We start from the raw sequence: 12729 nt of genomic DNA, 5'->3' as shown, positions 1-12729 counted from the left end.
CCGGCGCCAGCGCACCCCGCCAGCCGCGGAAGGAGCGGGGGGACACGAAAATGAAGCAAAGGGAAAAGAAACCCCCCAGGGGACGGCGACAGGGCCTGGAGCGGGGCGCTTCCCCGGGGGCGCCGCCTCACGGCACGGCCTCCGGGACAACGGTCGTCGTCCCCCCCCGCCCCGTTCACCCGCCGCCACCTCCGCCCCTCTGACCTCCCTGCTCCGCCCCGGCAGCGACATGTCGGGCCTCGCCGCCCCTTTCCGTCCCGGGGACTACACCTCCCGGCAGGCGAGGCGGCAAGGCCCCGCGGCGACGTGCAGCCCTGCCGGAGGCTCTCCGTGAGGCAGCGCCGGGCCTTCCCCCCCTTCCCGGACTACAGCTCCCGGCCTGCCCCCGCCGCTCCGCCTCCCCCCCGCCCTCCCGTCTCCGCCGTGAGAAAATAACCCTGAAGTTCCCCGCGATCAGCTGATCCCGGCTGACAACAAGGGGAGCGGGCGGAGGGCGGCGGGTCCTGCCCTGCCTTACCCCTCCCCAGGCGCCTCGCCTGCATGGTCGGGTTGGCCGCCCCGGCCCCTGAGGGAGGAGAACCGGGGCACCCCCCCCTCCTCCGCCCCGAGGCGCGGCGCGGCGGGGGAAGGGGGAGGGAGGAGGAAGCGGCCGCGGCCGGGACCCGACTCCTTAGTCACCGGGTGCCGGCGGGAGGAAGGGGAAGAACGGTGGCCGCCGGCTGGTAAACAATAGCCCGGCTTGCGGCGCCCCGCCGCCTTTGTTTCCCCGCCCGCCGCCGCCGCCGGCCGGGAGGAAGCCGGGTGTTGGGGGGGGTTCCCCCCTTCTTCCCCGGCCGCTGCTCGGCATCAAGAGGGCGCAGCCCCCAGGTAGGTGCGGGAGCGGGCACCGGCCTTACGTAAGGGCGGCCCGTGTGGCGGGGGGCCTCCCCCGGGGCCGGGCCGGAGCGGCGGACGGCCCAGCCACAAGTGCCGGCCGCCGTTGGGGCAGCGCTGCCGGCCCCGGCCATCGCTCCCCCCGCAGCCGGTCTGGGAAAGCAGGGGGTCAGCCCGGAGCCGGGGGGGACTGGGGAGGCGGCCGGTGTGGGGGAGGCAGGGCCGGGGCGAGACAAAGGCGGCTCGGTGCGCAGGCTGCCCTCCGTTCGGGGCCCTGCCTCGGTAACTCTGGTCGCAGAGGGAAGGGAGGGGAGGAGGGAGGGGAGAAACCCCGCCGGGCCGCGGTGGCCATCCTTCCCCGGCGTCGCTAGACGGAGCGCACAAAGAGAGCAGATCTCTGTTTATCTGGCGGAGCGCATCAGGAAATTCCCAGCAAATAAATACCGTGAACTCTGAAGGAGGAGCTTAGCCGGGGAGTGAAAGTGGAGAATTTTCTAGTCTTGACACAGTCCTCTGTGTGTGGGTACATGTATATATGCACTTGTGCCTTTCTAATGCCTTTCTTTTGCCTCTGTGTCACCAAGCGTCTCCCTCTGTGCTCTGCTTCAGAGAAATACTTGCCCCATCTGCTGAGGTACGCCAGGCCGGGCGCTTTCTCCTCGCTGAAAATACCTTACACAGCCAAGCAGAGAAAGAATACACACCAGCATTCGGGTGTAACAATACATGAAATCAGCTGCATTGTTTAAGTTTATTTTGGAGAAAAAAAACTTCATCTGCGCTTAGCAAGACTCTTCCCAGGAGGCAGGTCAGTGTTATGAATCTTACAAAATTATCTATTCATTATTTTAAAATAAGTGTGGACAGAATTCCTGTTGTGTTTCTTTCCCCTGAGAAAATATGAATTTTGCAACTGACTCTTACCCATACCATTGTTCGAAACAGAAACAGGGGGGAAAAACGTTGCTTTAAAGAAATCCGAAGATGAGCGCCCACACACAAACTGCAGAGAAGGGACAGAACACGACGCTCCTGTGCCAGGAAAGCTATGTTTGCAGTGGGACAGATGAAGCAATCTTTGAGTGTGATGAGTGCAGGAGCCTACAGTGCCAGCGCTGCGAAGAAGAGCTGCATCAGCCCGAAAGGTTACGGAACCACGAACGGACCCGTATCAGACCCGGCCATGTCCCGTACTGTGACTCCTGCAAAGGTGCCAATGGGAACATAATGCACGCCAGTATGACGGGCTCCAGGCAGATAGCAGCCGTGAGGTGCCAGGTGTGCAAAATCAACCTCTGCGTGGAGTGTCAGAAGAGAACGCATGCCGGGGGGAATAGAAGGAAGCACCCTGTCACTGTGTACCATGCCAGCAAAGCCCCAGAGCAGGAAGAGGAAGAGGGGATGGATGAGGAGACCAAGAGAAGGAAGATGACAGAGAAAGTTGTGAGTTTCCTCTTGGTGGATGAAACTGAGGAGATTCAGGTAAGAACTGCTGTGGTCTGTTTGAACAGGCGAGATCCTTTATTTTCTATCTTAGTCTAACAGGCTGCTGTGATGCATGATTAATACTTGGAGCGTGACCGACAGCAACAGTAGCAAAATTAGGATAGCTAGTTAAGTGGCACCAAGTCAGTATCTTGGGCCAAAAAGACACAGTGCCTTGGAGTGGCCTTGCTCATGAGTTCCTCAAAAGGTCAAGTTCATTAAAACCTTACGTGTGGCAAAAGCCTCCTCTAAGAGGCTTGGTAAGCGAAGCTGGTGAAAGAATTGGCTCTGTACTGAGACACACGCAACCAAGATAAGAGCTCTCTGTGCAGGATGCTGATCATTCCTGAACAAAACTGAACGGAGAGGATTGCAGCAGATATCCTGCAAATGGGAGTGCTGGCAGCCAATGTCCTACCGTATGACTAGGAGTGGGCACTGTACCAAGCAGTGCTAATGCAAGCCTGTAGCCCCCTGCTACCCTTCTTCAGCATCAGCAAATCTATCTGACTTCTAGGAATAGGATAAGGTAGAAATAAGGGTCTAAAGTGTGCCATCCAAGTCCTACTGACACCATGGTTAAGCTATATTGCTTGTCACAAATGTTGATCTCTGTTAACCTTTTGCTGAAAGAGGGGGAAACTGGCCATCAATTTAGGGTAGGCCTAATGATAGAAATACTAGTTGACTGGGAACAGCCTCTCAGGATACATTATTTTAGAGGGTCTAATATCGAATATATGCAGTTAATTAACTTTTCTGTTCGCCCTTACATTTGGTAAACATAAGGACTTTACAGATATAAAAATACTTTACAAATTAAAAAAGAGCAACCTGTGAAAGTCGCAGAGCAGGTTAGTTACACAACTAAAAATTCAGCTTTGTCTTCTGGCTTCTAGTTTGCATCCTTCATGTTAAACCTCATTCAGGAGGCACTGAAAGAAAATGTATAGTCATCTGAAGACTCAATATCTGGTTGCTGTAATTTTATTTAATATTCATGTTACCAGCAGTAAGAAAACTTGTGATGTCCTGATTGTTGGTAGATTAGTTATTTGTAGCTGTCATAGTAACAGTCAACATGTCTGCCACGCATTGCAAGGAAATGTGACCCAAGTTTCTTGCATTTATTCTATATAGGTGTACACTGTAATTGTACTGTAGCATACAATAGATGCAAGATACTTGGATCACATTTTGGTCAGTTGAGGTGTACTGACTGACAAATTCTCCTGCCTTTTGGAGTGGAAAAGGAGGAAAGGATGACAGCCCTTATGATGCACTGACATAGAAAACACTATGCAGGACACCAGTGATTGTGGAATGAGTGACTGAGTTTCAGGTGTAGTAGGAGCCCTAAGTTTGTATACCTCCCCAAAGTGCACACACATTTCTTTGAAATGCATGGCAGATGCACCTATTACTGTTAGACACAGACTTTTCAGTAATATTCATCTGGCCACTATAGGAAGCTCTGAAATGCCTTAGAGCAGGCCTGTCCTGGAAAGCCACTTGCAAGCAGTGACTGTGTGTGGTTGCACCATTTTAAGTTATCCTTACACTTGTGAATCTGTAAGTCTTACTGAGGCAGACTTTTGGCTGCCTCTTGCAAGCAAGTGCGTTGCTATTTAAATGTCATGGGCAATAAAGCCAGCTTTCCTTATTGGGACAGCAACGGTCCTTTAACAGATCATAGCAATTTGATCAGAAGAGGGTTGAAAAAGCTCTCTAGAAATGATCTTGCTTAACTTCCAAGATGTTGAATCAGAGTTCTTCCATTTGGAGTGATCTTCTCTTCCTCATAGCTGAATACTTACATGACATCTCACAGCCAGTCTCAAAGCAGTTTGAGAAATTTCAATTAAAATATTTTCCAGCAGCTGGAACTTAAAGAGTGCTTGCTATTATGGTGATGTTTCGCTAGTGAGCATGAGGACCTTTATTTAGAGAGGGCTGCCGGATGACTAGCTAGCTCTGAGGACATCTTGCGTAGCATCTTTTGCTCTTGATAATACTGAACAGCCAATTTAGCTATAGGAAAGTGATCCTTAGTCTTTTTCTTTTGTGCTTGTCATTAGTAAGATTATTGCTGATTACCTGGGGAGAAATCCTTAGAATACTCTTTATTTAAGCCGACTTTTTTCCAAAAATGCCAAAACAATAATTATTTGAAATGTGGAGATAGGGAGTTTGAGAATGTGGCTTTTTAAGCTTGAGCAGACAGGAGAAGGATCTGTTAGAATTATGGAGTCCAGCTATCTTTAACTGTCTGTTTTCTGACCTTTGGAACTTGAAGATTGTTGCATTAGTTAGGAAATAAGAGAGGAACGTGCTGATTTGCTGTCAGGGTAGATTCTGCCGTAGCAATGTTAAATGCTAGTCCTACAAAATGAGGCAGAACTAGTTATGCTACTGAGCAAACAGGATGGATTGAGAGGTGATATATACATGTTTACAAACCTCTAACTTGCAAGGGTTCAATGAGATGGGAACACAAGGCAAGGAGATTTTTTTTCTTGTTTCCTTTGGAACTTGGAGTTGTTAAACTCAAGTTGGTTTGTTTCATCTCATCATTCCTGTTGGCTTCTTGGAGGTGGTAGCTCTAACTGAAGGACAGTTATAGTGTGTAAGCAAGAACTGAGCTAGTTCCAGAGTCAGAAGGAATGTAGATTAATCTGTAAGGAGCTGCGCCTGAACAAATTAGTTTAGCTGAGAGGTGGAGATTCTCAGCTTGAGCTCAGCACTGCACTGATACAGCTATGATAATTTTGAGATCTGCATAATTGTCTTTGTGCCATGTTGCACAGATGTGCTGGCCTGCTCAAAGCTAGTTTAGAGCTTTTTGTGCTTTGCAGACATAACCATAAGCTCTGAAAACTGAGGACTTCTTGTGCTTGTTTCAAATCCACTTAGTCAGGAAAGGTCCCATTTTATGAAGCAGTTGTGTGTAGGAACTTAAGCTACCATCAATTCTCTGTCTGTGAAATGTAAGCTTGGCTGTGATGTTCATCATAACAGCACTGTAGCTGAGCACCTCAAAAGAGATTGGTTATCTCATGTTAAGCAAGTGCTGCTAAAGGTTAAATCCAAGTTTGCACTGCAAGCCTGTGGAAGAACCAGAGAGAGAGGTTGTTCCTCATGGAGTCCTTCACCACCTGTCTCACACGCCACACAACGTGATGCTTTGCAACTCTTGTGATTTAGGCTCTGGCCACCTTGACCTACACCACAAATTTTCCTTTCCTTCTTCCAGTACTTTTTGCCCCTTATAAGATCTTATTGACTTCTTCTATGAGAAAATGAATCTTGCCCATGTTTTACAAATTGGCATCACCTGCAGTTTAGAGCCCATTCTAGGTCCTTTTTCTCAGGCTGTTTTGTGCAGTCTCTCTGTACAAGGTATTGAACTTTTGGCCCTATTTATTTCATATCTAAAGTTGAGACTTCAGTTGAATTGTTCTTGGTAACTGCAGCATCTGTTTGTTAATTGGCTCTGACATAGTCTCTCTTCTTTGCTCATCTCTACTCTGAGTGGTATTGTGGGGATTACTTCCTCAGCCAATTGCTTTGGTCTTGTCACTGCTCTCCTTACATCTTCCACATCTCCTCTTTGCCATGTTAGACTCAAACTACGTGCTGTCTTTTATGTGTGTAGATCCCTCAACTGAATCTCCTGATTTGCTCCGTCAAGATGTCACTTTTCCTTTCTTATCTCTAACTTGCTGAATTTTCAAACAAGCATCGTTGTGCTGTCACTAGTGCTGCCCCTTGCACACCGGAGGCCTTTCACTTAAGAACTTACAGAATTCATTGATCTTTTAAAAAAACTCCCTTATACTCATGGAACTATTAAGAAAAATAAGCAAAACACAACAATAAAAACATGAGTCAGATTAGGATAGTTGTTTCAAGTCCCAATACTGTGTCACTGTCTCTTGAACTTTTCCGCATGTCTGCCTTTGTCTCTTGTACTTATGTTTATGCAGTTTCTGGGACAGTATCCATTTTTCCTGTGTCTTTACACAACACTTTTGCAATGGAACTCTTTAGCATAAAGGAGAGAGTTATGTATTGATCGTACAGTGAACTTTATTTACTACTACTTCTGAGGTGGGGAAAAAGACATGCTCAACAACGCATAACAACAATTTGGTATTTTTATCTTGGGGAACAGATGTTGAGAGTTCTTACCACAAGATCAGAACTTGGTTGTAGTGTCACTAGTGGCTTCTATGATAACACTTTTTGGAAAGGCCTAATGAAGGACTCGCCACATATACTTTATAGAAGTAGAGAAAGCCTTTCATGGACCCTGGAAGATAGGGGACATGCTTGATTGTTATTAGTCTGCCTCAGAGTTTATTGATCTTTGACCAGAAACTAGGTCTGTCACAAGAAATTATCCTATCTTTGGTTCACAAAGAAAAATAGAAGGTACTGACTTTGTAGCTGTCTTACAAATGAGACGGGAAGAAAATAAAATTTTTCCTCTAGCTAGTCACAAAAATAATATTCCCAGCAGTATAATTTTATGTAGGAGAAGGAGCATACACTTATTACTGGGTCTCCCCTGAGATACTCACTATGAGCTCCCTTTCTTCAGTTAGCAGGGTCTTTCTGTTTTGCCAGTAGACATCTCAATTTCCAAAATCCAGCCGCTTTCCTTGAGTTCTTCTTATTCCAGCTAGCAGGGTTTGACACATAAAGGATTAAGCTTTTCCTCTCAGCAAATACTGAGCAGGATCTATGTAATGCTTTGCAGTCAGTTTGGATGACGCAGAATGACCCGTAGCCCTTATTTAAATGCAGACTAGTTTATGCAGTCATTAAATAACCAGTCTCCACCAGCACAATAGTCCATGTGTCTCCTCTGTCCCCTCGTGTTAAAAAGTTACAGCTACAGAGTGATAACTCTTCAGGGATGCTGGATGCTTTGCTTTTCTCACTCTCACTGTAAACCTGATGAAAGTACTGTGATTTTTGCTTATTACCTATAGATTTGAGCCTGCCCAAATTTCTAGGGATGAGAGAATGGAGAGTCTGTAAGAATGCTTTTTCTAGTCAAGTATTCTTTGTCAGTCAATGCAAGCTAACATGTCTTCTAAGAGAAGATCACAATCACTTAAATCTTATTGCTTGCCTCTGTAGTAGAAAAGCATTTGTCTAGCAAATAGTTCCTATGACAATGTTGCTTGATTTGCTGTTGGGGGAATGGTTTTGCTTTGTGCTTTAGGGTAGCACAGTCAGCTGTAAGTTTTTGGGAATTTTAGTCTGTATCCTGTAAACTGAAGAGTCACAGCTGGTATATTTGCCACGGATGTAAAGGAGGAAGAAGTGGTGTAGAAGGATCCGAGTTTTTTAGGTCAGTGTGATCTGGATTTTTGTCCATCATCGCTGTTGCTATACTATTGATGAGTTTTTCTCCTCTTTGTGCTTCAAAGATGTTTTCTTGCCGAAGTATTTTTGGGACTTTGCTGGTTCCTACACTCCAGGATTTTTTTCCTTATTACTTTGCTGTTTTTCAGTATTCCTCCCATCCCAGTCTGTTATCAGTTTTGCAGTTCCCTGTCCTACACTGAAGTGCACTGTTTTTCTGTCCTTGGAATGAAGTAGTAGAAAAAACACTTAGCAATTGCTGGTTAGGAGTGTTCTTTGTTCCACTGGACATATACCAGCATTTTGAAGAATATTTTTAGAAGATGGAGAGGAGCCATCCATTCAACAAATGCACAGCTCCGTTGACAGTCTCAGGCTGACTCCTAGCTGATTTGAACATAGCTACTTCTAAATATTGCTTTTTTTCTGGAACTCCTCTTGCACTTTCTTAATGATGCAGCTCTCCTGGGCTGTAATTAAAGTCAGATCTCTTTTTTTGCTTCCTGTCTTTTTTGTCCATATGCTGACATGAGTGCAGGGGTGGAAGCAAAGGAGAGCATGTCATGGGTGAGAGAAGCTGGTAGCAAGCCACTCTGAAATTACCCACTGCTTGATTTAAGGAGCTCCTGAACTAAATGGTGTTGCTGGGGAGAAGGAGGTGTTCTAGTGCTTCCCCTGCTGTACCTCTCTCTGTGTTTGTCCAGTGAATCCTTTTGGGCTCCTGGGTGCTGCCAGCAGAAGCAGGATGTGAGTGCTTTGGGGTGCGTTCAAGAGAGGAGAGGGAACTGGCAGCTTGCTGTCCTCCAGCCCTTCTGTCTTTTCCATCTCCTCCACTTTCTCACTTCTGGAGGGGTCACCAGGAGGCAGATATTGCTGCAGTACACCTTTCACTTTTTTGACCTGGGTTGTCAATGCCTTTCTTTGGGATTATGTAAGGGCAGAAGTTTCATGGTCCTTTGGCCTGCCTGCCAAAACACCCTGTCATTGCAAAAATAACCAGAGTAACTATTTTCTAGGGAAACTGGAACTGTAATACAAGTAAGTTTGTAAAAGCCCCTCTTAACAAGGGTAGTGGCATAAAATAGTGCCCACACAGGTAATCTTGTTACACTTAGTATTGTGGAAGACCTAGTACTCACAGCATGAACTTGCTCACTGACTTGCTGTCTTCTGGGCAAGTCTCTTCGCCTGGATGTGGTCTCTGCTGTTACAGCTGTGACGTTGGTGTGGTGATGGGTGGCTGTGTGGCTAAATTAACATCCGTGGAGATCTTGCAAGGTACTTGAGATACAGAATAATGATTTCTGCCTCATTGTTTACTGTTCTCTTTAGGAGTTAGATGACACTCTTAAATTAGTGCTATTTTCTGCAGCAATTGCATTTACCTTGTTAATTTTGTATTCTTGCAAAAGTAGTTTTTCAGCTAGCAAACAGGGTAGTACTCTGTCTAGTCTGTCTTCTGTTTTCAGCAATTTCATATTACTCAGCTGTCATCTACAAGGGTAGCTTATCTGGTAATAGCAGTATTTCAGTCAGTATTGCCTCTTGTGTTAGGGAGGAGTCCAATCAAATTGGATTACCTACCATCTCCTTATGTTTTTTTCCACCACTGTCTTAAAACCTTTGAAATAGGGTCTCTCTCTTTGGGTAGAGTTGTTAAGCAGGATCTGAGGAGGAGTGTTGGAACCTGATCTTAAATCCTCAGGGTGTGTCTGTCCCCTCCTTTATTTTGCCCTCACTGCATCTGGTGTCAGGTCACCCAATTTGGGCTTGAGGCTCTGTAGGACTCTGATCCTGAAAATGGTGTCCACTGTCAGCTTGGCTGAAGTCTAGGAGATTACCGAGAACAATAATGATAAATACAGTAAGTCTTTGCTGGGTCAATGATCAATAACTTACTCCTGAATACCAGATTGTAACTACTGGTATGACGTGCAATTTTATAAGCTAGTCCATTGACGTAGCCCTTGTTGGAAAACTCTCTCAAGCTACTATAAAATCTTTACATAGTAACAAGTAACTCTTTGAGCAGTAGAATTAATGAAGTCTAGTTTCTGAGATGTCTGGCTCCCATTATCCAATGCTTATCCACATCTTCTGTCTTTTTGGGTAAGAAGCAGTATGTGTGCTATCACGCACCAGCCAGCGTGCTTACCGGTTAGCAAGTATGGGCATAGCTGCTCAGCTTTGTATTGTATCTTGGGGGCTGTGTGGAGTGGACAAGGGACAAGGTTTTTCCTTGGAAAGGTTATTAGAGCCTTTCTTTTCTACACTGCTGTTTACTGTCATCAAACTTTTAGGAAATCTATGTTTTAGAGGCACTTGTTTCTCTATCAAATATGACTATGTTTAAGTTATATGTGAAAGACTCAAGTAATGGCATAAATGACGTTTTCTGTGGGAAGTCATGCAGAAGAAAAGGTATAGGAGGCAATCTAAGGTAGGGAATTAGAGCTGCTTGGACTTAAAAGTCAGCCTTGATTCTTCTTGAGCACTTGCTTATGATCAAAATCCTCTCTTGTGTGGAGGCCTCTAAAAGCTAGGAGGTAGTAATGACCTCGTGAGATCCCTTCCAGCCTGAATTAGTCTATGATCTTAGCAGGAACAGGGTTCAGATTTTGGTAGAGCCCCTCTCATGACTCTATTGATGTTGTGGGTTTTATAGGAGAGAGTTTCTGTTCCTCACATGGAGCAATCCAATCAGTTTTCTCACTCAGTAGCAAGAAACATTTGGGAATACCAACAAAAGTTTCTTCTGGGGCAAAACCAAGGAGCTACCAGCTCCCTTTTTTATCAGCCTGTTGCACTTGAGTTCTCTGCATTCATGCACTGCCTTTCCAGGAGTGATTGTGAGGTCTGCAGAGATGGGAATTTTGGTGGCAGTGCTGTACTGTGGTGCAGGTTATTCTTCTCAAATTTGTCTCATAGGCTATAGTGAAAGGAAGAAATCTGCTTTATAGCTTTCTGTCTTGTTTGTTTTCAATGTACACTGAAACTCTGATATAATAACCTCTCAGTAGGAGCTTTAGCCGTGCAGCCATAAGACTCTTGTGTGAATCTACCACTGGATAGGAACTCAGTTTTTTAGAGTTAAAACACAACTGCCAAAATTTAGAAGTCTGTTGAGGTGAGCAGATCTGGCAGATCTGTTCTGATTCCAGGTTTAATGATTGATATGATACTTTGTCCTGAAGATCAGTTACCTAAAATTGTCTCAGTTTTGTGTTTTAGAAGTTCAGGGCTGCTTAAAAGGTTGCAGATCTTATTTTGGCTTGCTTTGCCATTTCTCCTTCTGATTTCAGGTGTTTGAATTCTTGTATGTATTATCTTTTTAAAAATGTTTTCTGAACTGTAAGCAGAATTGCTTCTATTGCCAGTATTAAGCAATGCTTCAAGGGAAATAGTATTATTTTTTTTTTTTTTCCACTTGATTGTTTTGACTGCTTGTACTTGAAGGCTGATTTGTTTCAGATGTTTCCGATTTTATGCTGGTATATATTTGGATGGGCTGTTACAAATCTTGTAGCTTATTTTTTCCATTCATTGAAAACTATGTTAATTTTGTACCCTCTTTATAGATAGAGTGGATGTGTATCAGAAGATACTGTCATGTGCTGGTTGTCAGACAAGTTTAATGACTCATAAATTTAATTATTTATATGATAGTATATTTCTTAATTGCAGAAAATGTAAGTATTTCAGTTATTAGAAATACTCTGTTAAAATCAGGTCAAGCAAAGAGTAAGATTTCAAAATGCAACAACAAAAGAGCCAATGTAAGTCAGAATGACAGTGTAAGACTAGCAAATGAAGGCACTCTGAATACTATGCCAAGTGCTCTTGATCTTTGTTTTGAGCTATTGTGTCGTCGTGGCATGGCTCTGGCTTTGTGCATTGCTTCTGTGAATATTAGCAAACCTTAAAGGGTTTATAAAATGTTTTAAAAGGAGAAAACCATGGCAAAAATGTCTGATTCTCTAAACGTGTTTGTTTTGCCTGGAGGCAGATGTAAAGTTGTATGAGTACAGGTCATTGGAAATTCTGTTCTATTTTCTGGAGTTTGTTCCTAAGCTTTTAACATGTTATTGTTTTAATAACAGTGTTTCCAAGAAATTCGTAGGCAGGAATGTCAGTTTAGCAGTTCTTGTTTCTTGTCTCTTCCTAAATAGTTCTACTTTTATTATGGTTAGGAAACATTTTATGTTAGATATAATAGATGTCCAAGTATGGGTGACAAGGAGGCTTCAGATCTAGATGTGTTCCACAGCAGTGTGGTATGAGTTTTTGTGTCCTTTGAAGAGAGGATTTTAGCTGCAAAGTTCTCTGTTTTTCCTGCTGAAGACCTTCACCTTCAGTTCAGCTCAACTTGGGTGGGGAGACTGCATGGGGGGCTGGATGACAGTTGCTCACAGAAATATAGGTAAAACTACAAAAGAAGGCTAACTAGGATTCTAACCTATGATAGAGTAAATACTGTCATTTCTAGAAGAGAATCTGCTTTTAAGAGCTATTACATAAAAGTGTAAATGAGACTCTGGTACTAGAAATGGCAAAATAGAGAAGGGGTTGGAAAGATATACCTCTTCTCTTAGGTTAGACATGCAAAGTTTTCATTCTTAATTGATATTGCTGTGCAATTTAAGAAAGGTTTTGTATTTACCCTCTGCTGTTCATGTCAGAGCTGTAGATCTCTTGGGCAATGTGGGAATAGACACACCTATGGAAATATGAGTCCTTTGCACGTGCAGCAGAAGGTGGTACCATGCAAATTTCTTTACAGATGAGAAGCAAAACGAAGTGGGACTTGAGCCCAATGGGGATTAGTACTTTGACACTTGCTACACCCACTTGGACTTTAAATGACTTAAAGGAACTTGCTCAAGGGAAGTAAATTTGACTACTGATATGGTGATTGCTGTGGATGGTTCTTTGAGAGTGTCATCCCTGTGCTCAGCGGTGATTAAAGAAAAGTGCACAAGAGCAAGGAACACCCAA

General features: G+C 44.4%; 1 protein-coding gene across 2 annotated transcripts in view; it reads left to right on the top strand.

The window, feature by feature from the left end:
• The first annotated feature begins 481 nt into the window (after positions 1-481).
• The window catches only part of ZFYVE1 (zinc finger, FYVE domain containing 1), a 30481-nt gene continuing 18233 nt past the window's right edge, over positions 482-12729 (top strand). Inside the window, exons 1-3 of one of the 2 annotated variants that reach the window (XM_014941711.1) lie at positions 482-867; positions 1483-1681; positions 1819-2355. In XM_014941711.1, the coding sequence (XP_014797197.1) occupies positions 1858-2355 (498 nt within the window). In that variant the 5' untranslated portion in view covers positions 482-867; positions 1483-1681; positions 1819-1857. Of the gene's footprint in view, positions 868-1457; positions 1682-1818; positions 2356-12729 lie in introns of both variants that reach the window. The other variant, XM_014941710.1, reaches the window with a different exon arrangement.

This window comes from Calidris pugnax, unplaced genomic scaffold (assembly GCF_001431845.1).
Source record: "Calidris pugnax isolate Ruff unplaced genomic scaffold, ASM143184v1 scaffold56, whole genome shotgun sequence".
Classification (NCBI taxonomy): Eukaryota; Metazoa; Chordata; class Aves; order Charadriiformes; family Scolopacidae; genus Calidris; species Calidris pugnax.
Note: the sequence above shows the minus strand (reverse complement) of the source record. Positions and strands in the feature narration are given on the sequence as shown.